Source organism: Hippopotamus amphibius, chromosome 1 (assembly GCF_030028045.1).
Source record: "Hippopotamus amphibius kiboko isolate mHipAmp2 chromosome 1, mHipAmp2.hap2, whole genome shotgun sequence".
Taxonomy (NCBI): domain Eukaryota; kingdom Metazoa; phylum Chordata; class Mammalia; order Artiodactyla; family Hippopotamidae; genus Hippopotamus; species Hippopotamus amphibius.
Genome location: NC_080186.1, coordinates 201,000,230 through 201,027,327, shown reverse-complemented (window position 1 = coordinate 201,027,327; position 27,098 = coordinate 201,000,230). Strand labels below are relative to the sequence as shown.

The window sequence follows — 27,098 nt, the reverse complement described above, 5'->3', positions numbered from 1 at the left end:
ATATGTCTAGGTTCAGTCTTTCAGTAGCAGTAAAGGTTTGTATGCTTTTTATGTTTCCTTAGTTCACATTTTTATTTTTCACTAACTTACGTATTTGTATTGGTAAGACTTTATATTTTTCAGAATTTGTATGTTTTTAAATTCTTTTGTAAATGAATGCTTATATAAAAAGCTATACCAAGTTTTAACACTGAATCTATAATATCTGTAAGTTTTGCATATGCTCTAAAACCTGCAGTTGCATTAGTGTGTACTCGTTGGTGATTATGTTGAAATGAGGCCATTTTTAAAATTTTGTCCTTTATTATAACTAAATATTATAATCCTTATATATTATGCCTTTTCTGTATTCAGAAATTGCTAGAAATTTTTTGTTTTATGACAAGATATTATTCCTAATAACTATAATGATCAAATTAGCAGATATTATGTCTAATAACTGAGTGGTCAAATTGGCATAAAGATACACTTTACATTCATATTTTTATTAGGTTGTATGACTGGTCAGATTCTCAGAGTCTGAAAATAACAGGAAAGGCAATTCTTCTTGAAATCTTTTGGTCAGGAAGCGAAACATCTGGGCTTTTGACCAAACCAGTAAATATGCTTTTGGAGTGGACTATATATTCTCACAAGGAAAAATGCAAGTCTAATGATGTAAGTAGGATTAATTTACAAATGAATATTGGCCTATGGAAAAAAGTATTTCTTTGAAGTATGCATCTTTTTTCTTCCCTTTATTCTTTGAATTACTTGAAAAAAGTTAACGTGCAAATATACCATTGTTTTCTATTTCATTTATCTAATTTTAAGGTAAAAGATTCTTGGAGGCCGGTTTCATCATCTCACATTTTGTTGTAGTGCTACACGCACATCTGGACAGTTACTTGACCATTACTGCTGAGAAATCTGTAGTTACTTATTCTAGATTTTTTATTTTTTGTACATTTCAATTTTTAAGGAACTCGTGATTTTAAAAATTGACTCCATACAACTTATTGGTGTACTACTAATGAGAAGTTCTACATGTAAAACTACCTTTCTGGATGTTAAGAGTTATTTCCTGAACCATTTCTTCATAAGTAGGTTTTGCTTATCATTAGAAATTTAGCATGCAGTGATTTTAGTGTATTATCTATCTGAAGGGTAACTGGGAAAATTAAATGCAGAAAATGTGTAGAATGCATAGCGACATACTGCTCCACGATTTAGGTGCATAGTAAGTGTTAGTCACCTTTCTTCTCTTGGGGACTTTACTGTCTACTTTTTTGTATTATATCATTAACTTCTGCTCATTTAAAAAAATTCCTTTCTTTTACTTTCTCTTCTATTTTCTTAAATATTTGAATCATTTTTCTTTTTATTCTTTATTTCTAATATGTGCCCTTAATATAAATTGCCTTTTGAGCACAACTTGAGAGTCATTCTTCAAGTTTTGATACTTTAATCTAGACTGCCCTTATGGTTTTTTCAAAGTATTTTTTGTCAGTTATGAATTCCCCTTTGATCCAAGACATATCTTGAAAGAGTGTTTTAAAACTTCTAAATGGGTGGCTTTTTGTTGTTAGCGGATTTTGTTTGTCTATGCTTTTGTTTTTAATATCTAATAGTAAATTATAGTTAAAAAATTAGCCCCATATGATTTGCTCTTTCTGAAATTAACTCAGCTTTTCTTTTTGACATCATATAAGATTATGGGCCAAAATGTGTTTTTTCTGTTAATCTACATTTTTCTCTATCACCTGTTAGGTCAAGCTTAAATGTTTTAATCAACTCTTCTGACTCTACCTTGGGAATTTGTTCTTTTATTTTTTTTTAACAGCTTCTGCTTTGTATATAGTGATGCCTTCTTGTTATTCATGACTGGTATATCATTATAACTGCTAACTAGGTAGTATTTTCTTTGAAGATATAAACATAGTAGATGAAGTAGAGACCTCTGGTATTAAACAGCCATAAGGTCTCTTCTAGCTTAAGGAAAATTCTTACATAGTTTCTCTTCTGATTTATTTCCTCTGATCCATTTTCTCTTCTCTACTTTTAAGTTCCACTTGAACTTATGTCTCTTCTTGTTATCCTCTGTGTATTTTACCCTCTCATCTGTATTTTCCTTTTTTTTTCTACACTAGGAGCATTCTGGATAGTGTTTTCATCCAATTTCTAATTCACTAGTCTCTTTTCAGCTGTATCTAATATGATAAACATGATTATTGTATTTTTAATTTTTGTATTTTTTCCAATTTCAGACTTTTTTACTTCCAAATTACTGTGATATATTTTTATGGCTTCTAGTTCCCTACAAAGTTTTCAAGGTTTTCTTTTGTCTTAAACATGACGATAATACTTATTTTACAGTCTACGTCTAATTATTCCATATTTGACTTTTTGTGAGTCTGTTTCTATTTCTTGTTTCTGCTGTTTCCTTATGTCTTTTGTATTCTCTTGCAAGGTAGTTATGCTTGACTGTGTGCTGTAAATTGCATTTGAAAAATTGTCTGTAGAAACAGCTTGTGGCAAAGACAGAATATCTTTCTCTAGAGAGATTTTTTTTGTTGTTGGTTTTGAGGATTCCTGGATAGTCCAAGTGAAGAACAGGGCTAGAGATAAATGTAGTTTTGCTTCTGATTCATGCTTGCTTTGAGATTGAAGCCCTGCAGGGTGTCAGCATATTGGGTGTTAGGCCTTGGGATATGACTTTTATACTCCTTTTCCCCCTAGGCTCCAAGAACCATACTTCTGTGTATCACCTCTTTCCCTGGGGTCAGCAAATGTCCTTAGGGCAAAGTCAGCTAGCTTTGAATGTCTCACTTGGTTTTTACCCTCTCCTAGATCTTCCCTCAGCAGTTCCTCTTAACTTTACAGAAGAGGTTTTACATATTTTATTCAACATTTTAAGTTTCCTTCTATAAAATGGTTTATCTGAATTACCTAGGCCTCCATTATCAGAAACAGAAGCCCTTACTAAGATTTTTAAAAATTCTGTTTAGGGAGTGTCTGAGGCATTCTTTGAAGAAAAAATTCTTTTCAGGGCTTTTTTTTTTTTTGTAATTGGCATTAAAAAGGGAGGATTGTTTCTGGGTATAACTAGACTTCTAAGCTAAAACTGATAAAATCCTGGTTAATTATCATCTGCCTTTTTTCTGCTGTTTAGACAATAGAATCATTAAGGGTAGAAAATATTTCCTTGTTATGGAACATTTCTTTTTTTGTCCAATTTGACTATTTAAATGAAATTGCTCATTTATAATTGAAAACAATATTAAAACTGACGTTTTTACAGTTTTACTAAATCACCAAAGAACTACCACAAATAAGAATTTACTCAGGAAATACTAATGTAAATAGTAACAAATTCATACATATTTCAGTTGAAGATTTTTGTTCAGATTTATAAATAAATTTAACATATTTGTGAAGCAATGTACAATAAATTGTAGCATCAGTTGTAATATGAGAACTGGTTTTAAACTTTGCAAATTAGTATTATTTAACATTTGAATTGCTAAAATTTATATAAACTGTTTTTTTATTGTGGTACTTTATATGTTAGAATTCATTATTGTACTTAATTAAATCTTTTTGGCAGTTTCCAATTTCAAGAATTCTGTGCATGTTCACAGACATCATTTTCTGTACTGTAAAGCATTTGTATCTTGATTTGCTTAGTTGAAGCATTCAATTTAAGTCATTAGCTAAACAGAAGTCCTCAGTTTATGCTAATATTGTTTTGTCATGATGTCAATCAGAAACTATTGCAGAGTGACACAGTGGCAGTGAATTTCATTGTCATAATCTGAGAAAGCTTTGGGCTTTCCTTGGCAAAGAGCAGAGGTGGGATGTGTCAAGGTTATGGAAGAGGTACACATTTTACTAAGGTTGGTGGCTAGTCCTGCTTTTCTTTATGATGTCCTTAAATGCTGTTTAACTATAACCCTACAATTATTGGTAGAATGGAGGCTGGTTTGTATTTAAAGATAAGGAAATTGAGGCTAAAGAGTATAAGTAACTTATTCAAGGTGTCACAGCTTCTTAAGGCAAAACCTTTGACTAGTGGCCAAGTCTCCACTGCAACATACTTTTTTTTTAAAATAATTTTGTTTATTTTATTTATTTTATTGGCTGTGTTGGGTCTTTTTTGGTGTGCATGGGCTTTCTTTTTTTTTAGTTGCGGTGAGTGGGGGCTACTGTTCGTTGTGGTGCACAGGCTCCTCATTGCCATGGCTTCTCTTGTTGCAGAGCACAGGCTTTAGGCGCATGGGCTTCAGTAGTTGCAGCACATGGGCTCAATAGTTGTGGCGCACGGGCTTAGTTGCTCCGCGGCATGTGGGATCTTCCTGGAGCAGGCATCGAACCCGTATCCTCTTCATTGGCAGGCAGATTCTTAACCACTGTGCCACCTAGGAAGCCCAACATACTTTTTCTTATTTCACATGCCACTGTTTAAAATAGGAAGAGGCACAGTATGTGCATTATGTTTGCATCTTTCTGCCAGAGGTACTAGAGGAGCAGTTTGTCATCTATTGCTGTGGGATATTGTGGAAGCCCTAACCCTGGAGTCAGAAGGCCAAGATTCAAATTTGTTCTGCCTTATATGCTGGTCAATTTTTGGAAGATTGCCAAGTTTATAAACTGAAGATTACTTATACTCTTAGATAATAGAGAATGGTATTGACAGACTGTCTCCTAATAGACTTTAACATATTAGAAAGGGAATTCTAAGGTAAATATATGTCATATGTGCAAATCATATCTATCTTTCATTTCTTTGTTAATTCTTAGGGTATTAATGTTCTGTTCTTTCAGCTTTAGCAAACATTTCAGTATTCCAAGAAAGCTTTTTTCTTTTGGTGGTTTTTTGGGCCATTTTCCCACCAATCCACTTCCAAAGCATATATATCCACTGTGCTAGAAATAGTAGCATTAAGTTACAGTGAGTACAATCCATGGCACAGTGTCTTGGTCCTTTGGTTATAGTGAGTGTCATAGTTAAGAAAATAGTGTAAAGGGATCCAGGAACCTGATTTGAAAGTATCTTTTTTTAATTAATTAATTAATTAATTGGCTGCATTGGGTCTTCGTTGCTGCATGGGCTTTCTCTAGTTGTCGCGAGCAGGGGCTACTGTTTGTTGCTGTGTATAGGCTTCTCATTGCAGTGGCTTCTCTTGTTGCGGGGCATGGGCTCTAGGAAGGTGGGCTTCAGTAGTTGTGGCACGTGGGCTCAATAGTTGTGGCTAGTGGGCTGTAGAGTGCAGGCTCAGTAGTTGTGGCACACAGGCTTAGTTCCTCCAAGGCATGCGGGATCTTCCGAGACCAGGGATTGAACCCATGTCCCCTGCATTGACAGGCAGATTCTTAACCACTGTGCTAACAGGGAAGTCCTGAAAGTATCTTTTTATATAAAAATTTTCTATGATGGATATGTGGTATGTAGTAGGTATGTTTAGACAATGACACACAGATAAAATAACTTTGGCAGATTTTTTTCTTACCATGGTAAATGAACTTTCCTTGCAAGTACTGCAAGGCATACCTATCTCTGACTGTTTAATAACAATAATTTCAAGGTGAATTGAATAGTAAGCAATATTGATACTCATTTGTGGTGTCCGGTACACATGTACATATATTTGCATAAGAAAGAAGGAAAGTCTCAACTGGTTGATTTTTTGTTATTTTTACTTGAGGGAGTGCTGGATTGTGGTTTATCGGAGGCTTAGCTCTGTGGGCTAATCTTGTCTTCCCTATCCAGAGTCTTAGGACCAGGGAGCTGAAGTAACCCTGATTGAGATGGGGGAATACTTTGAGAAATTGAAATATAGCAGTCTCTTGCTTTCTTCCTGAGTAGAGTCATTGCTGATATTAAGATATACATTATGTTGGAAGGAATATTCTGTGGCATGGATCCTGACATGCTCAGTTGACTAGTTTATTTTAAATAGCGATTTTCATTGTCCTGTTTTATGTTCTCTTGGTAAGTTGAATCATGAGAAGTAAAATTGCTCAGACTGATCATCTACATTTTGGCTTGGCAAAGAATGGAGTTGGCTTCCTGTAAACTTCATTGTGGATTGGCTAAGACCCAGTACTTAAAGGAGTCATTTTTGGTCAGCTGCAAGGCTTGATACCTGTCAGGGTCCAAGGGAGGTGTGGGTTCTTTCCCCACCCTGCTGATGTGGCCAGTCCTGCTTCTCACTTCCCATGTCACACAACTACAACTGCAAGGCTTAAACCCAGCCCTCTAATCAAGGCAGGAGAAAGGGTCTTGCTGATGCCCACTCATGAATCCCTACTTGGCAGGATCAGGCCGTGGTCAAGGTTCTGTATCTTGGCCCTGATCATATCAGAAGGGCAGTGCCTCCCTAATCATGCAGCTTGAAATCCCCTTGGTCCCATTCTTCAGAATCTCTCTCCCACATTCTGATATCTAGTCCTGCCAAAATACCATGTGCTTCCCAACAGTGTGGTAGGGCAAAAGGGGACCTGTACACCTGCTCAAGATCCTGTCTCTGTGGGTTCCCCCCCAGTAAACACTGTTTCAGTAGGCCTGATGTATGTGCTGCTTGACCATTTGTCCTTGTTTGTACAACAACCCCAAACAAAATAGCACTTCAGTTCTGAAATCATTTAATAGCTTCTTGTGACAGGAATGATGCCTTAATGAATTGCTGTATATACCTATAAGAACCTTGTCTGCTGGGGGCAGGAGAAATAAATCCTATAATCTCTGAGGGTTCAAAGTGCTGGAGATTTCTCTCTCACTAATCTCATATCAGGCATAGTATGGTGGCAGAACATAGCAGTTATAGTCTATTTGGATATCATAACATTTATTAAAACCTTTTCACATTCCTTTCACCCAGCTGTTAATTTAGTGATTTTTTTCACACATCCACCATGCCTAGACAGCAAATACCAAAATCAGGAATTTCAACTCGTTTTAATGTCATTGTGAAAAAATGTTTATGTTTAAATCAAAGGTGTTTAAAAATATTTTCACACCTCTTCATCTTCATAGTTTATGGATTATTTTTAAACACTAGTGTAAAGCATGCTTATTGTAAGTAAAGTTTGTATGCCTTGCTGTATTTCTTATAGTAGTTTAATAACATTTATATAGAAATAACATAAAACAATATTTATACTTTTAAAACTGATATCTATATATCTCTAAGTTAGGTAATGGTATTTGATATAATTATTAAAATTTGATCAGTTGATTTTTTTTTTTTTTTTTTTTACAGCGAAGTACAGTCTTGCTTGTTAAGCTTGTATTCTTTTTTTTTTTTTTTTTTTTGAGTCTTTTTCTGGGAAATGCCAATTAGGGAAACATAAAGGTTAACTTCATATAAACAGTAGGGGTGGTAAATCTATGTCTCTTTTTATAGTCATATGTTCTTGTTAACAGAAATCCACAGAAGCCAAGTACTTCCTCAGGAATTATTGCCTGATTAAAGCACTTGCCACCATTGGATAAAGTTATTTTAAGAGTTTGTTACAAGCTATCCGTATATAATTCCTGGAGATTTTGTTTTGTTAACTGCTCTGTCATACGGCTATAGATCCAAATGTAGATGTACATCCAGGAAGGAAGGAGATGGAGAAAATGAAAAGAGGGAGTTAGTTTGCTAGCGTTCTTAAGAATACCTTTTAGCATTAGCATACCCTTTTCTTTTTAAATAGCTAAGTTTTGCCTCAACAAGTATTCAAAGTAATAGATTATAGTATGTTTTAGTAATATTTTTCCGATCTCATTGTTAGGTCTTCAAACATGAACTAGCTTACTTACTGACTGGAATTCTTGGAGCAGCAGTAGATTATTGGATTGTCCTTGGTCTTAAGATGGGTAGAAACGTGATGCGACACATGTCTGATGACTTAGGAAGTTATGTTTCCCTTTCATGTGATGGTAAGTGTGTCCATGTTACATGAGCCTCCTTCACCACACACATCATTTATTATTCAAGTATATTTTGATGAGTTCATAAAAATTTAATATTATAATATGGGAAATGGTACCTGGAAATAAATTATTATATATTTGTATATAATATTAACATTTTCCTTAATCCTACAACTAAAAATTAAACTATCCTATAAAAGTAAATATTTAACTAGACAAATTTATTTTTTTCTTTAAGAACTTTTATTGAGATACAACTGACGTACAGTAAACTGCATATATTTAAAGTGTACAATTTGATATTTTTTTCTTATTAGCAGTGTATATATGGCAATCTCAGTCTCCCAATTCATTCCCCCCAACTCCTACCCCAGCTTTCCCCACTTGGTGTCCATATGTTTGTTCTCTACATCTGTGTCTCTGTTTCTGCCTTGCAAACCGGTTGATTTGTACCATTTTTCTGTATTCCACATATATGTGTTAATATACGATATTTGTTTTTCTCTTTATGACTCACTTCACGCTGTATGACAGCCTCTAGGTCCATCCATGTCTCTACAAATGTCCCAATTTCGTTCCTTTTTACAGCTGAGTAATATTCCATTGTGTATATGTACCACATCTTCTTTATCCATTCATCTGTTGATGGACATTTAGGTTGCTTCCATGTCCTGGCTATTGTAAATAGTGCTGCAGTGAACATTGGAGTGCATGTGTAACTAGACAAATTCAAAATCAGTTTATTCTCTTTTCATTGAAGAGATAGATTTGCTGTTTTATGTTTGGTGTTTTAGAATCTCACATAGTAAAAATTATTTTCAGTACCTTTAATACTTCTAATCATTCAACTAGAAAGCATTATCGGTCTGTAATATTGTCTGTGCCATATGAACAGTTTCCAGGTCTCTTCCTGGATGCATACTTAACAGTAATAAAAAATGAAAATCATTGGATCAGAATACTTATTATGTTATAAAGCCACTTGCATTAACTTCAGCTGTGTCATGGTTAAAACATTTTCCCCATGTACCTGTTGCTGTATAATTTTTCTTATTATAACAAAAAGATGCCACTAACAAATTGGCATGGATGAAGCTAATAAAGGTAGTATATATCTGTAATTTTCTCACTCCTCCTCCTCCCCACATTATCTAATTTTAAAGTTTCCTCTAAAGTAATAGGGAGGAATATTATTTAAACAATATGATGATAGAACTCATTTCCGTGTGCTTACCTTATGAAAGATTGTACCTAAACTCTTTTGGGTCTCCAGAGTTAAGGGAGGCTTCTATAAGATTTTATGTATACATTCATGCTTTTTTTTTAATATAGTTGATGTACAACATTATGTTAGTTTTAGGTGTACTATATGATTTGACATTTGCGTACATTAGGAAATCATCACCACCGTAAGTCTAGTAATCTTCTGTCCCCATACAAATTTATTACAATGTTATTGACACTTCTGTACATTCTTACACTTCTGTACATTCTTACACTTCAAAGCCAGTTTAGGGCTCTGTGAACCATTTTCTTCCTCCCTCCCTTTCCTCCTTCTTTGTTCCTAAATTTCTAAAATGAACATATTTTATAGCAAGTGAACTTTTGTGGCTCTCAAATATAAAAGATGATTTTTATATACTTAAGAATATTTTAGACTGCTAAGTATTTTATTTTGTTACACGTTTCATTGCATTTTGGTTTTTTATAAAAGAAAGTTCTTGAATATGCTGTCAATCACTTTAATACTTTAAAGAGAGATTCTAGAATAGGAATCCAGGCTATAACTGGGTTCAGGATTTATTCAGTGATGCCCTCTGCAAAGAGAGGTCTCTTTTTATACTACTGAAGTTAGAAGATTTTTATCTAAAGCATTTTATCTTCTTTTTTTCTCTTTCTTTTTCATTGAGCTGAGGGGTTATTACTGTTCCTTTTGTGAAGTAGCTGTCCTTTGTTGCATGACTTTTTAACATTTCTTAGCTCAAATTCAATCTTCCTTCAGAAACCTTTCTTATTTCTTTCCCACCATTCCTACTAGATAGTTTTTTTGTTGTTTTTTTTTTTTCCTTTTTTTCCATTTTAGAAACAGCAGAATTCTGGCATTATTTGCTAGCATGGGAACTAAAAATTCAGCTAAAAAAGATTCCCTGTTTTCATTCCATAATGAAACTTCTTTGAGTTTGGGGACCCAGGATAGGATTAGTAGTGCCTTTAGAGACCATCAGTATATTTATATGTGTTGTTTCCAGTGTGTATTGGTTGCCTCTAGGGAAATATAATTTATCTTACAGTTTAGCCAAATGCATGAGATAATGAGCCTTATATTAACAGGGTTCTACTACATGTTATACATCAGCTTTAATGCTTTCTTTACTCATAATCGAATGTCCCTTCACTTTAAAGCAAGGCACTGTTATCCACTGTTACTCCCAGTTTTCACAAGACAAATTTAAACCCAACAGACTTGAGCCTATGACTGATTTAAGCTAAAATTAGACTTTAATGTTACCGTTGTAAATCTGTCAACAGACTGATTACTTTGCTCTCAATATATTTGATCACTAATATTTATAACTACAAGAGATTTAAACTGTATCCACGTTTGAAATGTGTTTAAGCCTTTCCTTTCCCTTCTCAAAGCACACACAACTAGTTTCTTAGGCTTCCAATTAAGCCATAGATAGGCAGTTTTAAAAATTTAGTATATGCATCTAAAAATGGTTCAAATTAATATCTTCCTAAATTTTTGTTAGTACATCTTGATTTTAAGCCTTTGTCAAGAGATAGAAGTCAAGTTAATAGTTTATCCTTAAGAGAGCAGTAGCTTTTCTACAGCCAATATGCAAAATTAAACTGTTTATTATAGAGCTTGTAGAATAATACATTTATTCCTACAAGTGAACCAGGTGTTCTAATAATGTCCTTTTGGTCAATACTTTGATATTTTGATGGAGGACCATTTCTTTTTCTCTGTAGATACTCCCTGTTTGTTTGTTTGTTTAACCGTGTCTTTGCATTATTCTTCAGCTTAGTTAAACTATTTGCTTTTCCTAAGTCATCAGTAAAGGTGTTGTAATTTGGCTGTTATATAACTTTCAGTTGAAGATACCGGTCCATCTTTTTCATTTATGACAAACTATGTTTTGTTTTCTTGTAGTCCAAAAGTACAACATATATATTGTGATACTACTCAGATTCAGTTCTATTGAATTAATTTTAGTTTAGTAAAATCATTTAGTTGTTAATTGTTTTGTTGAAAATTATGGCAGAAAACATTTTAGTAGGTAAGTACAATTCTTTCTTGTTTCCATCAGATCTCATGTCCAGCAATCCCACATAGATGCCATTCTTTCTTGTTTCTAAACACTTTAAACAGAAAGAGTTTCCTTATATCCCTTTCTATACTTGAGCATCAAGTGATCTGAAATTTCTTTTTTGCCTAATTGAAATTTCTAATGTATTGGCTTAAACTAGGGGTTGATAAACTTTTTTTTTTTTTTTTTATAAAAAGAAGATAGTAAATATTTTTGGCTTTACATGCTCTACTCTCTGTGCCAACCACTCAACTATGTACTAAGAAAGCAGTGATACACAATACATAAATCAACATGGCTGTGTTCCAGTAAAACTTTATTCATAAAAATAGGCAGCAAGACATAGTTTGTCGATCCCTGCCTTCAATTATTTCTTCTTCTGTTTTCATTGGGAAGAAAACATGTCATCAAAATGAACTATAATATTTTTCACATTTTTAGATAACTCTAATGAAGCTTCCCTTGCCCTTCTCTGGCTATGTCATTATCTTTTCCTGAGAGTTTCTCCGAACCTTTATTAGGTTTTTTTTTTTTTTTTTTTTATTCTAATACCTGTCTATTTCAGACCTTTTCCATAAATATACATTTTTATAATTTGACTAATCTTCTCAATCAAAATGTTTCTGTTGCCTTTATTTATTCAACAAAATTTTATTGGCATTCTACCAGGCATTAGGCTAAATGCTTCATATATCGTGGAGGAGGGAAACAAAACATGATCCTTGCGTTTTTGGAGTTTTTGGTGGGAGAGGCAAACTGTAATTAAATTAATGTAAATACATCATTTTAAAATGCTAAGTGCTCCAAATAAGAAAAACTAGATGTTGAGATGGATAAACTTATTTAATGTTGAGTGGTCATGGAGAGCAAAACCTGAAGGATAAGTAGGAGTTTGGCAGAGTCAGAGAAGCGTACTCTATTCAGAAGACAGCGTTTACTAAAACTCGGAGATAGGAAAGAGCTGGGCCTCTTTGAAATCTTTTGATGCCTGATTGATGGTAAGCAGCAAGGAGAAGGGTGACTAAAGTAAAGCCAAAGAAGAAGTAGAGGAGCTTGAGTAGGAATTTCCAAGCCCTATTTAGGGGTTAGAAACCAATTTTAAAAGGGAGTGACAAGATATGAGTAACTTTTTTAGAAAGATCATCCCAGCTTGGCTCTCCAGAGTTATTGCTATCTGCCAGTCATTCATTTATCTATTTAATACTAAATGTTTATTTTGTGCAAGCTACTAACCTACAGGCTTTGAGGGCAACAAATATAATCCTGCCATTGAAGGTCATGCAGTCCAGGGGTTAAGTTTCTTTCTTTTTTTTTTTTTTTTAACTTTTTATTTTATATTGGAGTATAGTTGATTAACAATGTTGTGTTAGTTTCAGGTGTACAGCAAAGTGATTCAGTTATACATATACATGTATCCTTTTTCAAATTGTTTTCTGATTTAGGTTGTTATATAATATTGACCAGAGTTCCCTGTGCTATACAGTAGGTCCTTGTCGGTTATCCTTTTTAAATATAGTAGTTGTGCACATGTCATTTGGGGGTTAAGTTTCTTAAGTTTTCTTGTTCACCTCTTATCATTCCCTTCAAGTGTGTTACCTGGTCATATGTGGATCCATTATAGTTTGTATTTTCTATATCTTTAAACCTACCAAATGAATAACTCCATTTAGAAGTTCCACTGTGGGATTATTGCTTTTGAAGTGTACAGTACAAGTTATTTCTGCTTTACTTTTGCCTCTGCTTAGAGTTGATATGTAAAGAGATCAGTTGGTTGTAGTAAACTCTGTGATGATAGATGTGCTTTTTTTTTTTAGTGTATATAACTAGAGATTTAATGTTCAGGAGATCTTTTGCTGCTCATCCTTCAGTTTACTGCTTGCATAATTTCAGATAATACTAGCAGCCTTGTGGGTTGTAAGTAGTCATTTGTAACAAAAAGTTGTAAATAACTCCTTTCTCATTTCCAATTCTTATGTAAATTGTATTTCAGTTGAGGCCATATTTGGACAGAATTATTTGAATTCAGCAATCATGTCTGTGTGGGGCTACGTGGATCTGTGTAACATCTGACTAGAGCCATTTGCCCATATGGCAGTCTGCCACAAGCAAGAACCTCAGATCTCTTCAGTGCAGGCATTTCTTTCTTAGCAGGGCCACTGTTTATGTTTGGGGCCAGATTATTCTTTATTGTGTGAGGCTCTGCTGTGAACTATGAATTGTAGGACACTTGGTAGCATCCCTGGCCTTTGCCCACTGGTTGCCAGTATACTTGCTTCCCCAGTTGTGACAACCAAAAATTGCCAAATGTTCCATGGGGCAGAGTTCTTCCTTAAACTGTTGTTCTCCACACCCCACCCTCATCCCCACCGCAACTCTCCTTCCCTCATTGCAAATCAGTCCAGGGCCACAAGGACACCAGAGCCCCTAGCCTTTTGGGAAGGCATCTGAAAAGGACAGGATTTCACTGGGTGTCTGAAGTCTCCTCAGCCTAAGGGAACTCAGCTCCTGAGTAGAGAGATCAAGTTTTAAACTTTATATTGCTATGAAGTTTATTATTCTGTTCAGTTTTTAAATCTGTTATGTTATTTTGCTAATTTTATTGACTTTCTAATTCTTCTTCCATTATTTGTAGTTAATTTTAATCTGCCTTATTGTATAATATCACAATTTATTTATCCTGTTTTGCTAAATTTTAGCTCTTTAGTATCCTGTGGATTAGTTTTATTTATTCTTTCTCATCCCACTGTGTCATCCATTCTGTTATTTAAGCAGAGAGTATTAAGAGAGAATTCATAACATTAAATTTACGAAGAAAATAGTCACTCCAGTCTTACCACTTTCAATTCATATATTTATGTATTTCCATATTATTGGAGAACTTGAGGAGTTTGGAATGAAGAGATTGAGACTTTTGGTGTTTTTGTTGTTTGTTTTGTCATTTAAAAATATACTCCTCTCCCCCACTTGCTATTGTACACGGGGTACAGACATCTAAGGGAATTGTTATGCATTCATTTGTCTTACATTATCCCTCTTCTTTACTCCTTCTCTGCAGTGATAAGATTCATGGATGTTATCAAGGAAAAATGTCTTCCTATCAGCTCAAGACTAATCAGTGCAAATTAAATACATGTGTGCCCATTTAAAAATGAAGTACAGGTTTTCCAAAGACACAGTCCTATTGTGGGAAGAGATCTTTAACATTAATTGGAAAGTATAGTGATAAAAACCCATGTCTATCTATTCATATATCATCTATCTATTCATGTGTGTATATATAAATATAAACTTTCAAACCTTTCATTTAAAATAATAAAAAGTAATGATTGTTTCAAATGTGAGCACATATGCCATAAAAATTTTCTCTTGAAGGGCAAGGAATAAGAATATTATCTATTTTTTGTGGTTTAAAATTATGTGGGTGAATCTTACTGGTATAAGAATCACCATTTGAATGAATAAAAGTCCATGGAGGAAATAGTCTATAGAAAGAAATTTTATAGGGTGTAGCAATAACTATATTTACTTCTGTTGTTTTCTACAGACTTTTCTTCACAGGAATTAGAGATTTTTATTTGTTCCTTTTCCTCTTCGTGGCTTCAAATGTTTGTTGCAGAGGCAGTCTTTAAAAAGTTGTGTTTACAGAGTTCCATTAATATTTCTTCTGAGCCACTCTCTCTTCAGAAAATGGTAAGCACAACTCTATTTTAGTTCTTTTAATTTTTAAGAAGTTTATAAACTCAATTTTTTTAAAGCAATCTTTTATAAAACTTATTTAATTCTTTATTTTTTGGCTGCATTGGGTCTTCATTGCTGCACACGGGCTTTCTATAGCTGCAGAGAGCGGGGGCTACTCTTCATTGCAGTGTGCAGGCTTCTTATCGCAGTGGCTTCTCTTGTTGCAGAGCACAGGCTCTAGGCGCACAGGCTTCAGTAGTTGCGGCACATGGGCTCAATAGTTGTGGCTCACGGGCTGTAGAGCGCAGTTTCAGTAGTTGTAGCACATGGGCTTAGTTGCTCCGCGACATGTGGGATCTTCCCAGACCAGGGATCGAACCCGTGTTCCCTGCATTGGCAGGTGGATTCTTAACCACTGTGCCAGCAGGGAAGCCCTATAAATTCAGTTTTTAAATATTCTTAGTTATTCTAATAATTGAACAGAGCATATTAATCATAAATCTTTCAAATATATATAAAATTAGGCAGTTTTCTACCTCAAAATGGAATAATTAGTGAATAGAAATTTTAATTACTTGAGAGTAGTTAAGAATTGATAACAGAAAAATTACAAAGGAATCTATGTATCACTTGCCATAGTACATAAGATTATTATTTTGGAAAGACCTAGATCCAAAAAAATTCTATGTAGTATTTAATGGTATTTAAAAAGCAAAATTTGCAAATGATGCCAACTTATTCCACTTATCCTATATATACACAAATATATAAACTTGATTTGATCCAAGTTTTTCAGTTTTATGTTGGCTATCTTTAGCTATTGTTGATATCTGGTATCTCCAGCAGTTTCTTTAACAAATGAGAATATGCTTGTTAATAATTGGTTAGATTGGGCAAATACTGTTTGCAACAATCTTTGTCTTTAATTTTGCACTCCTCATTCCATTTATTCCAGACTTCTTTTCTGTTGAAGGAAGACATTACCAAAATGGAAATGACAAAATACCAGTTGTATGTAAACCATAAATACTAAAAATAGGCAAATTAATTATAACAAGATGAGCATAGACTCATCAAAAGAGCTTTCCTAAATGAGTGTCAAATTTGAATTCAAAAAAATAATTATTGTCAAGAAGGTATTTTTCTTCTTGTGTGTGTCATATTGACTTAATGACATGGAACTAGCAGCTTTCTTAATATCTTAGCATGTTCAGATGAGCTAGGGTGGCAACCGTAGTGATGAAACCAAGAAAATATAACTAAATTTAATGGTGAAATGAATCAAGTAATTTCTTTTTACTGTTTCCAGGTTTTTGTAGTTGAGAAAGCAATATAATATTATTTTGCAACAGGTATGTTCCTATTTGCCAGCTTTGGGGAAGACTGGTGTGCATGGGACTGGAAAGTTGCAGATACCAAAGAAAATAGGACAGCGGCCTTGCTTTGAATCTCAGAGGGCCTTAATAATGCTGAATGGTGCTAAACAGAAACAAGTTGAAGGGCTGCCAGAGTTACCGTAAGTGATGCTTATGTATATAAGCTTTGTTTCCAAGTACAGCTCTTCTTAGGCATTTCTTGAACTGTATGGTTATCTGAGATGTTGTCTGAATTATACTGATTAGCAGAAAACTCAGTTTTAGACCTCTAAATGCACATGATCAACACTTTCACTTTCTTTAATTCAGGGTACATGCTTTCTTTCTATTAAGTCTCTTCCAAAAGAAATAAACCTCCTCATCAGATCATTGTCCCACACAATTTTTGCCCTGCAGTTTAAAGTACTACTTGTATATAATAAAGATGGGATTTCAGAATGCATTGTCATGTGAGATACTCTGAATTGTTATAATAGCGTTCCCCAAATGAGAAACCTCCTGTAAAAGTATGCTATATAAAATTCAGAAAACCTGAAATCTTTTCACAAAGAAGATTAGAATATGAAAATAAGAATAGGGAGTTGGGACCTGCATTTTGGTCTTAGCATTTAACTTTAGTCTCTCTGGTCTCATCTTCTTTACCTGACATTCAATATTCATAAACTTTTCGGTGGGCAGTTGGGGTGCAAGGTTAATAAAATGAAAATTAATGCATTAAAATTTGTTTCTGTACAGTTGAAATAAATATAAAAATAGAAAGCAGTAAAGATTTGAATGAATAAAGGAGTTTAAATTAAAAGAAGGCTAGCTTTTATTTTTTTTAAAGTTACCATATAGTTTGTGCTGCCATGCCTTGGTGAAAACAAGCTATCATTATGTCTTACTTTCTTTTCAGAGAGCTGAATCTTGCTAAATGCTCCTCATCATTAAAAAGATTGAAAAAGAAGTCAGAAGGAGAATTGTCGTGTTCCAAGGAGAATTGCCCCTCTTTAGTTACAAAGATAAATTTTCACAAGACTAATTTAAAAGGTATTCCAAATACCTAAATTAATTTATGCTAGAAACTTTTTGTGGTTGTAGTCAGTATTTGCAAGTTTTACACACTGGCCCTGATGAGTACTTGAACTTATATATTGGACTAGGTCCAGGAAATACCTTCCTGGAGAGCATATTATTTTTTGAACTGCCATTTATACAAAAAAAAAAAAAAAAGTGACTGTTTAATACCTGGTGTAATAGACTATTCCTCCCTTTTCTTCACCTGCCTTTTCAAATATTAAACACTGTGTAGCTCATGTTGAGCTCATTCCAGACTTGCCTGCCTTACTTTTCTATTCCACCTCAACCTGTGCTGCTTAAGAATCAGTGTCTTGTGATTTGAAAGTATAATTCAGTTTTCATCTCTTTCAGTCCTAGACGTTTTGTGAACAAAGAATGAGAAGTAGGCTATGTTACATAGCTGTGTTAAGCATATGGACTCTTTTCTTCCAGGCATTGAGCCCAGACTATGAAATGTGCTTGGCTTTTGGTTCTAACTATACTGGAACCTAAGTACCTAAGGGAATGGAGTAACAAGAATAGTGTTGTAATAATTCACTCCAGCACTTCTTTTACTTAGGTACCCCTTAACTCAAAATTATAAGTTACTTTCCAAGAGTCTATATCTGGCCAAAGTAAATTGCTAAATCTCTTGGTTATGAGCTATATCGTGTTTTTAATATAAATATTATCATTATGGTACCAAGCTTTCATAATCTTTCAGCATGATATAAGTTAATAATAGTATATCACAAATTCAAAATAACTGCCCATTTGGCTCGAAATATGAAAAATGTATTAAACGTGAACTCATTAATTTCACAAAACAGTGTCTTTTTGTTTATTGTGTCAGAAAGTAAAATGAATATGAATGATTTGAAGCTGAACAGCAGAAGGAACTGGGAGGGAGGAAGAGAATTGAGAAATAGTATAGGAAAACTTTGAAAGCTTTTCAATGCTTATAAAAGAAATGTTTTGGTAAAAGTTACAGAGATAATCTGTAAAACTGAACACTGGAAAATGTGCTACTTAGTATTTTATAGCAAGAAAGAGTTTGCTTCAGTATATATTTCATTTGTTTTCGAAGCAATCAGTTATTTTTTTTAATTCCCCCTACATCAAATTATCACTTATATCTTATTAATCTTGTTTACAACAGAGAGGGATATAGCCAATTTTAGGCAGCAGGCACTAATTGCACCCCTCCTAGAAAAGACTTTGCCATTCCATTTGTCATTCTTGTTCAGCTTTAAATGGTACTAGGGATTTTTTTCGTGTGTGTGCATGTGCGTGTGCATGTGTGTGTGTTTATATTAAGATTCCCCCATTACTCCTTCTCTGTGCTGCTGTAGCCAAGCCAGACAGCCTATTGAGAAGCAGCAAACCATCTGTTAATGGATTTGAAGTTCTGAATTACACTTGAGTGTGTAGAGGCACTCGTGCTTAGCCAGAAACATTCATTTGAATTAAGCTATAAATGCTGTATAAAAAAGAGCCATACATTTAACGTAGGTTCATGAATAAATTTAAGAGAGGGCAATTGCACTCTAAACTTTTATTGCTGCAAAACCCAGTATTTTTGGTGTTCTCTGATCATTTGGGGGTTTTATAGCAGGATTGAAGCGTTAAACCTTGAACTAGGAGGAGACAATGCCTGTGTTAAACCTTTTGCAGTAGAATTTCATTGCTGAATTGCTGATAGAACAGAGAGGCTCTATGGATTGGTGGGGTTCCCTCTCCTCTCTTTTTTTTTTTTTTTAATGTGAGAGATGTTTAAACCAGTCAAAAGGAAAACTCAATAAATAATTTTATGGCATGGGGCCAGACCTCCTAGTTCATGCCCTTTGATTATTTTCTTTAGTTGATATCTTGTCTTCTCTGGAATAATCTATTAATTTTTTATGGCAGGAGAAACAGCCCTCCATAGAGCTTGCATAAATAACCAAGTGGAGAAATTGATTCTTCTTCTCTCTATGCCAGGAATAGACATCAATGTTAAAGGTAAGTTCTAAATCTTTGTTATCTAATCCAGTGTCTTAATATTTGTGATATTAAATATAGTTTAATTTCAACATTAAGAAAAAGCATTTAAGTATATTTACCTAATATATCTTTAAAGTATTGCTAGTAGCAAAACCAAGAAATTCATCACATATTGATGTATATAATAGTGCACATTTTTTGACGTCTATACTTTGATCAGGTCCCAACATCAATATTTTAAAATAGTTTTAAATTTATTTTTTTTACAATTAGAAAGCAGTCTATTTGTATATGAGGCACTTAGAAAGTCACATTGATAAGGGGAGTAGAATATCAATACTTCACTACCAAAAGTCCTACTTTTGCCATTTTAAAATTTGCCTTGATTTCTAATTTAGACAATGCTGGCTGGACGCCTTTGCATGAAGCCTGTAACTATGGCAACACAGTGTGTGTCCAGGAAATTTTGCAACGTTGTCCAGAGGTAGATCTGCTCACTCAAGTGGACGGGGTGACTCCTTTGCATGATGCACTGTCAAACGGACATGTAGAAATTGGCAAGCTGCTACTCCAGCATGGGGGTGAGTGCATTTATGCTAAGCGGGTTATGATAAATTATCCAGTTTTTTGATGAATCCCTCAGAGATAGAAAGCACTTTATATTTTAAGATCTATAAGGAAAGATGCCTTTATTACATTTTAATGAGAAAGTAAAGATGAAAAGTCTGCTAGAATGTAAGCACCTTTTATTTAGTAAGGATAAAAGCCTTTTCATAAAATATATTAATTTATTTATTGTATTATTAAGCCTATTTATGTTTGTTATGAGACTGTATTTTGAATTGGGTGTGTTGGTTTTTACTGTTAATCCTTTTACTTAAAGTGTGTCATGTCTATAAACCAGCCATTTATGAAAGCTTATTAATAAATGGATGTAAATGTTCAATTGTGAGTACTCGGATTTTTCATTCTTGTTTCATTTCCTGTATATAACTGCGAACTCGATTATTCTTTTTTTTTTAATGAGTCATTTCTTTATAGATTACAAAAAAAGATATCCTAGAATATCTTTTCTTCATTCACATTTTGTAGTCAGTTAAGTAGGAGGATTTCCAAATGGTGATAACTGTTGTGCAGGAGGTTTGTGATGGAAGTAACTTGAACTTAACATTCATCTACTGCTTTTTCTGCTGCTTTCTTATCTGATCTCTGCTTTCAGAACCCCTCCACCTCCCAACTCAGTGATATTATTCTTATATCTGAATGGAATAATGTATTTTATATCAAAATGTTCAAAACTGATTTGTATTTTAAAAGGGAAAACAAAGGAGAAGTGATGACTAGCTTATAATGCAGAAATAATGATTTTTATATATTTCTGTTACTTTCATTTGTACTAAAAATACTATTGTACTGTTTGTCCAGTAATTAAAGCTATTTGATTCTGCATGAAAATAAATAGCACTTTTTTCTTTAGATATCTCTCTACTATTTGTCTATATCTGTCTATCATCTATCTGTCTAAGGAAAGCTCTTTATCATGGTAGGTTAGCATGTTTGGTTATTTATAGTCTTCTCCTGCCCCCTAAAGGCCTTAGTGTGTCTGTTTTACTTACACCATTTCATAATCAATATATTTTGCAGTTCTTATACTTGTTTTTAGTATTATATGTTTATACAAAACCATGCTGTTCTATCTCCTAAGTGTTTTATTTTTCTACTTAACTATGTATGTGACATTCCAAGCCAGTTTGGCTTTGCTTCAAGTGGTCTAAGTGATGTAAAAGCCATTATTGTATTAAGCCCAACTTTTCAGAAGAGGAAGGCATTATACTAACCAACGTGAATTTTTTTAGGACTTTTGGTGAAAATAGTAAAAGGACGAGTTCTTTGTCCTAAGAGAGGAAATCTACTTGTACTTGGATTTATCAAGGTCTTTTGGCAATCATACAGGCTTTTTTTGCTTTAGTTATAATCTGGGTTTGGACCTATCAAATGGTTTGACACCATCATTGTAGAAACTACATTACCTCTTCGTTGTGAATTGCCCAGTATAGAGAGCAATAATTTAAATTATTTATGTTTCTAAAACCTTTGTTTACTTTTGGTATCTTGTGTTCATAATTTTGTTGTATTTTCTCTTTTAAACAGGAGTAACTTGAAACATTTGTTTTGAGATATCAACATAATGAAAAGAAACCTAATTTTGATTTAGAATTTTTTCCATAAATTATACATTAATCATGTCATTACTGGTTGATCTTTTATATTAAATACATTTTATATCTAGGCCTCTACATACGTCTGATCAGATTCATCATTAAGAGTTTTAGCAGCTATGATCTGTACTTTCTCTGACAATAAGATCGTGTTATGTGGTAGACTCTTCTGATTATGTCTGCTAGTACGTAAACTTTTATATCCCTTATAACATTTTTATGGCATAGTACGTAAATAATTACAGGACTTGACTGGCAGAGGTATGATGTACTGCTGTACTTTGCTGTGTGACTAAATACTGAGTTGTTATTTTGCCCCACGCATATCCGTTACTACCCAGGGGATAAACTCTGTCTTCAATACTTCTAAGTAGATGGCTATATGGGTTTAGCTAGCATAGATGGATGAAATCTGAGTTTGTCCCAGAACAGTTAATATTTACTTTTTTGTGAATCAGTTACCTGTACTAAAATTTGAACATAGAAAGGATGATGAAAAATGTGTTCTGTGTCTGAGCAAAGTTTTGCAGTCTGCACTGCTACCATCACCTATTAGCAATGGAATGGGGAAGTACTTTTTCCTCTTAGTGATATTATGAAATACCTTTAAGACTGTTATACAGAATTTAAGATAACTGTATTTTGTTAATTTCTTCCAGGAACAGTGATATTCTTATTTCAAGATGACAATTTATAAAGTTTTATCAAAGTTTTTTTCATTTATAATCATATATATTATTTATTGAACTAAGACATGTATTTTTAGGCACCTGATTAGACAATTGATTAGATATTTTTTAATGTACCTTTATGAGGCAGTTAGTATATATATGCATTTAATTATGCCACTATGAATTACTACAAAATATGACTGTAAACTGAGTCCTGGATGCTTTGGGAAAAAAGGAAAGAGAAAAATGGCTGTTAAGCTGCCCAAATAAAAATGTTTTACTCTTCACATTTTGCATTTTCTTTTTCACAGGCCCAGTGCTTCTACAGCAGAGGAACTCTAAGGGGGAATTGCCCTTGGATTATGTGGTATCATCTCAAATCAAAGAAGAACTATTTGCTGTCACAAAAATAGAAGATACAGTGGAGAACTTTCATGCACAAGCAGAGAAACATTTTTACCACCAGCAGCTTGAATTTGGCTCATTTTTACTTAGTAGGATGTTGCTAAGTTTTTGTTCAATTTTTGGTTTGTCTTCAGAGTTGTTCTTAGCTTTCAAAGGATTAACTCATCTAAATGAGCTGCTTATAGCTTGTCAGAATTATAAGGAAACCACTAGTGCTCATACTGACTGGTTATTGGATCTTTATGCTAAAAATATAAAGACATTGCAGAAGCTCCCAAATATTCTTAAGGAACTGCCTGAGAATTTAAAAGCGTATCCTGGAGTACACACTGAGGCCTTATTGGTGACATTGGAAATGATGTGTCGGTCGGTCACAGAGTTTTCATGATGATGCCAAAAAATATGGGTCAACTTTCTAAACCTGCTCAGCTTGCTTTGTTATTTATTATGGACTTTATAGCTTATTAACAAATATTCATTTCATTTATTTATTGACAGAATTTGCAGCCTTGCTAAATCTTCAAAGCACTTAAAGAGCGTATGCAAAACTATAGTATAGGCTTCTTTTTCCAATGTGTAGAATTTAACTCAAAAGTAAAAAATAGTTTTGTTTGGTATATATTGCTTTTATTAATCCTTATTATTTTTTGTTCTAAAAGTGATATTTATTTATATTGTACATGTAAAAATTTTTAGTTTAAGTATTTTTTGAAATCAAAATGTAATGTCCTCTATTCTAGGTGTTCTGAGTCTTAGAATCATGGTGAGAATATTCATGCAAATGTGCACCTATAAACCTGTGGCTCCCTGTTTCTTCTCTGTAGGCTGTTGGAATAAAATAGTCATTTTAGTTTTACATGTTTCTAAAATAAACATTTCAGAATTCACAATAATATATTCTTTTGGTTTTTAAATGTAGTAAATATGCAGAGTTTGATCATTTGATGCCTTGATTTATTTTATTTCAGCAGTTCCTATACAAAGTGTATTTCTACTCCATGTAACCACTATTCTGTAAGTGAAAACATTGTTTCATAATGTTTTATTAAATATTAAGATTATAAGTGGTAACAAAGTAATGGATTTGAGATTATCTAAAATTTTAACGTACATTATGAATTTACAGAGTAGTAATGTTTCAATTTGAAGTTTTTCCTAGTAGTAATTTGTAGTAAAACTAAATGAAAGGGGAGTTGCTTCACTAGTGGCAATAAGTTACATTGTGATACAGCTGGATAAGAAACATTAGAACTTCCATTTAGATTTTATGTAACTAAAGTGATGATCTCACAGCAACTAATCTACTAAAGAAGCATGCTTTAGTTTTATTTTGAAAGTAGATCTTTTAGCAGGATACAAATGCTGAGAGTCTTATTACTTGGATTACAATCTAAACTGAAAACTGCTACATTAGTCAAGTTTTTTTCATACATTTTTAAATCAGTAATTTTTCCCAAACTGTAAGAAGTATTAGTTGTTCCTAGTTAAGAAGTATTAGTTTTTCTTCAAGTGTGACATCATACAGCTCTCTTTTGATATTTACTTAATTTGCCAAAATATCAGAGAAAACATGACATAGCAGAACTAAGGTACATTATAATGCTCATAGAGAGTAAACTGCTTCCCCAGATGATGAGTAAGAACATTTTTATTCCAAAGAGTAGATACTTTTCTTTACATCACTTGTGAAGGCATGTGGAATAACATTTGCTTGGTAAGCTAATATAAACTTTAAAGCATAGACTTTGACATCAGACAGTTTCAAATCCTTGTCTAATTTCTCATTAACTAAATTACAAGACAGATTCCTTTCTGAACTTTGGTTTTCCTTTCTGTCAAGTGAAAATAACACCAGGTATCTTGGTCATGATAGAATTAAGTTATTAGCCTATCACATTATATGACACTTAATAAATGTTACTTTCTTTTTCATTCTTAACCCCTCTTTTAGTTATAATGAGTCATTTAGATAGTAATTAAGTTGCTAATAATTCTAGGTTAATGAGATAATGAACGTCATGTGTTAGGGTTTTGTGTTGCTAAGAAAAAGTTTTCTAGACTAAATGCTTATAAGAAATATTCATTTAGATGCAATTAGTATTAATATTTCATAACTGTTCTGTCTGCCAACTTCTACAAGCCATGCTGACATGAAATATTAAACACTCAAATGCCATTGAGGTCTCTACCTCAGGAAGGTATCATTGCAATTTGCACTTCTTCAAAAGTATAACTTGGCAAACAGATTACCTATGTTTTGTGGCCTAGTTAAAATATCAATAAATATATATGAATTTAAACTTGCAAAAGAAACTTTATTTCCCATATTACTTATGTTTTATTTTAGAAAACATAATAATTGCCTCCAATTTATTTTAGATATAGAGAAAGTGGAAATTTTAATAGATAAAATTCATAGACTTTCCGACCCCTGGCTTTTTAGTTGTAGGCATTTCAAAGTTGCAGCAGCTGAAGAGAAGGCTGAGTAATGCTATTCTTCATTGTACTCTGCCAGATTTCATATCATAGTTCAATGGAGTTGTTTTAAAAAAAAAAAAAGCCTATAAAAGCCCTTCTTACAATATAAATAAAGCTTGGAAGGAGATTTCTGAGCTGTTAAGATGCAGCTTTGCCAATGTATAATCCCCACAAATATTTGGAATATAAAAGACTTTATAAAGTTTACTGGCAGCATTTTAGGAAGGGTCTCTGAAGTTTTCGAGCTTTTTAGTTCTTAATTTCCCTGTGAGTAATAAAGTGGTCCAAGTATGTACATTTTTTTTGTCATTTCATTAACGCCAGGATAACCAGAAAAACATTTGTCCTCATATAAATCAAATGCTAAATTAATCAGTGTTTTGAATTCATCATTTCTTGAACAGCTACTATATACCAGGTGGTATGCTTGACCCGGGCCAACTACAATAAAAGAGGAGAACCTTACATTCTAGGGAGGGAAATCTAGTTTTATTGTCTTCTGCATAGACTCTTGAAGAAAATGTCATCTTGGGTGTTTCTTAAATTTACAGTAATAATTGGTGTTCTCTTCGTTTTTAAATGTTAATATTACAAGGGTCTTAATCAGTATGACTTACAATTTTAGAGTGAATAGAATGTGGTGTATACTTTTGCAATCTTAGTGAATGAACCCCAGTACTCATTTCTAGATAAACACAAATGCATTAATGCTAGGATCCTTTATATAAACACTAGGAAATGTTTGCCATTTTTGCTTATTCTGTTACAGAAAGCTAAATTAATACCTTCACATGAAAAAATTATTGGTGGAATGTGCAGTCCATATGCATTTATACACCTTTCCAGTTAAGTGATGAACTTGTTGAGAGCCTGTCACTGTTGCACCTTAATCAGTAGGAAGGGGTCATCTTTGAGTGACATGAGGCACTCTTTCCCTCAGGCGTTTATCACGTAGCTTCGACACCAGTTGCACCTCTTGCTGACGTGGAGCTTGCAAAATTCAGAATGATAATTATTTTTATAACAAATGTGGATTGAGTTAGAAAGGTCAGTGATGGCATTATTGGAATTACGCTGTGCCTGGTGATGTCAAAACTAAAGACATGGAATAGTTAACTATTTCTTGTAAATCAGATTACGTTATGAAAAAATTCACCTTGTAAAAATGAACTGTGGTAGGATGATACACTTCGGTGGTTATTTGCTCTGATACAGAATTGAGATTATTAGACTATATCTTTTAAGATACTACAAATCACACTAAAAGACCTTTACAGAGGAAACAAACAAGATAGTTTTAACATTATTGATTGTTAGACGTTTAATTCATGCTTCCCAGTTTATGAAAGTACCAAGCAACATTCTTTCTTACACACATGAATTTATGTGAATTGCTGGCAGGGTAAACATTCTATTAAATTATTTTAAAAAGAGGATATTTTCCAATCACAAATCCAAATAATTAGCTTTTTATCACAGAGGAATTTGCTAATTAGTACGTTTGCATTATAAAGCAAAATTATACTTAGTATTTATATTTGACATACAAAATATTTTCCAATATTTTGTGTATTTGAATTCATTACCATAGTGTTTGTTTTCTTGTCTGTTTTTTGTTTGTTTGGTGTAGGCATATAGTTCAAATATACTTACACTGTATATATTTTTTAATCTAGAAATATAACCTTTAGCACTAGACACAAGTGATTGATTTTTTTATGATATTGTATTTGTACTGTTATATATATTTTTTTCTTTTTTAAAACAGAAATATGGTGAACTATTCTCTGAGTTTTTAAACTACTTGCTGAATTAAGATCCAAATTAAATCAACAGAGTGTAACCAGTGATCAGTTATTATGAAAACAATATTCCTAATAAAATAAGTATATAATATTTTATATATTTAATTTGTAATATATAATATTGCCCTTAACATAGACCAAAAAATTATTTCTTTATTTAAGCATCTATAAAGAGCTATCTCCAGTTAGAGATGAAACATTTTCTCCAAATTTTTTTCTTTTTTTTTCTTT

General features: G+C 33.2%; 1 protein-coding gene across 3 annotated transcripts in view; it reads left to right on the top strand.

The window, feature by feature from the left end:
• Positions 1-23,572, top strand: part of SLF1 (SMC5-SMC6 complex localization factor 1) — a 63,581-nt gene extending 40,009 nt beyond the window's left edge. For 2 of the 3 annotated variants that reach the window (XM_057739248.1, XM_057739238.1), the window contains 8 exons: positions 492-657; positions 7,759-7,906; positions 14,759-14,904; positions 16,245-16,408; positions 17,164-17,297; positions 19,215-19,307; positions 19,688-19,870; positions 22,491-23,572. In XM_057739248.1, the coding sequence (XP_057595231.1) occupies positions 492-657; positions 7,759-7,906; positions 14,759-14,904; positions 16,245-16,408; positions 17,164-17,297; positions 19,215-19,307; positions 19,688-19,870; positions 22,491-22,972 (1,516 nt within the window). In that variant the 3' untranslated portion in view covers positions 22,973-23,572. Of the gene's footprint in view, positions 1-491; positions 658-7,758; positions 7,907-14,758; positions 14,905-16,244; positions 16,409-17,163; positions 17,298-19,214; positions 19,308-19,687; positions 19,871-21,579; positions 21,695-22,490 lie in introns of those variants that run through there. The other variant, XM_057739252.1, reaches the window with a different exon arrangement.
• The last annotated feature ends 3,526 nt before the right edge of the window (positions 23,573-27,098 follow it).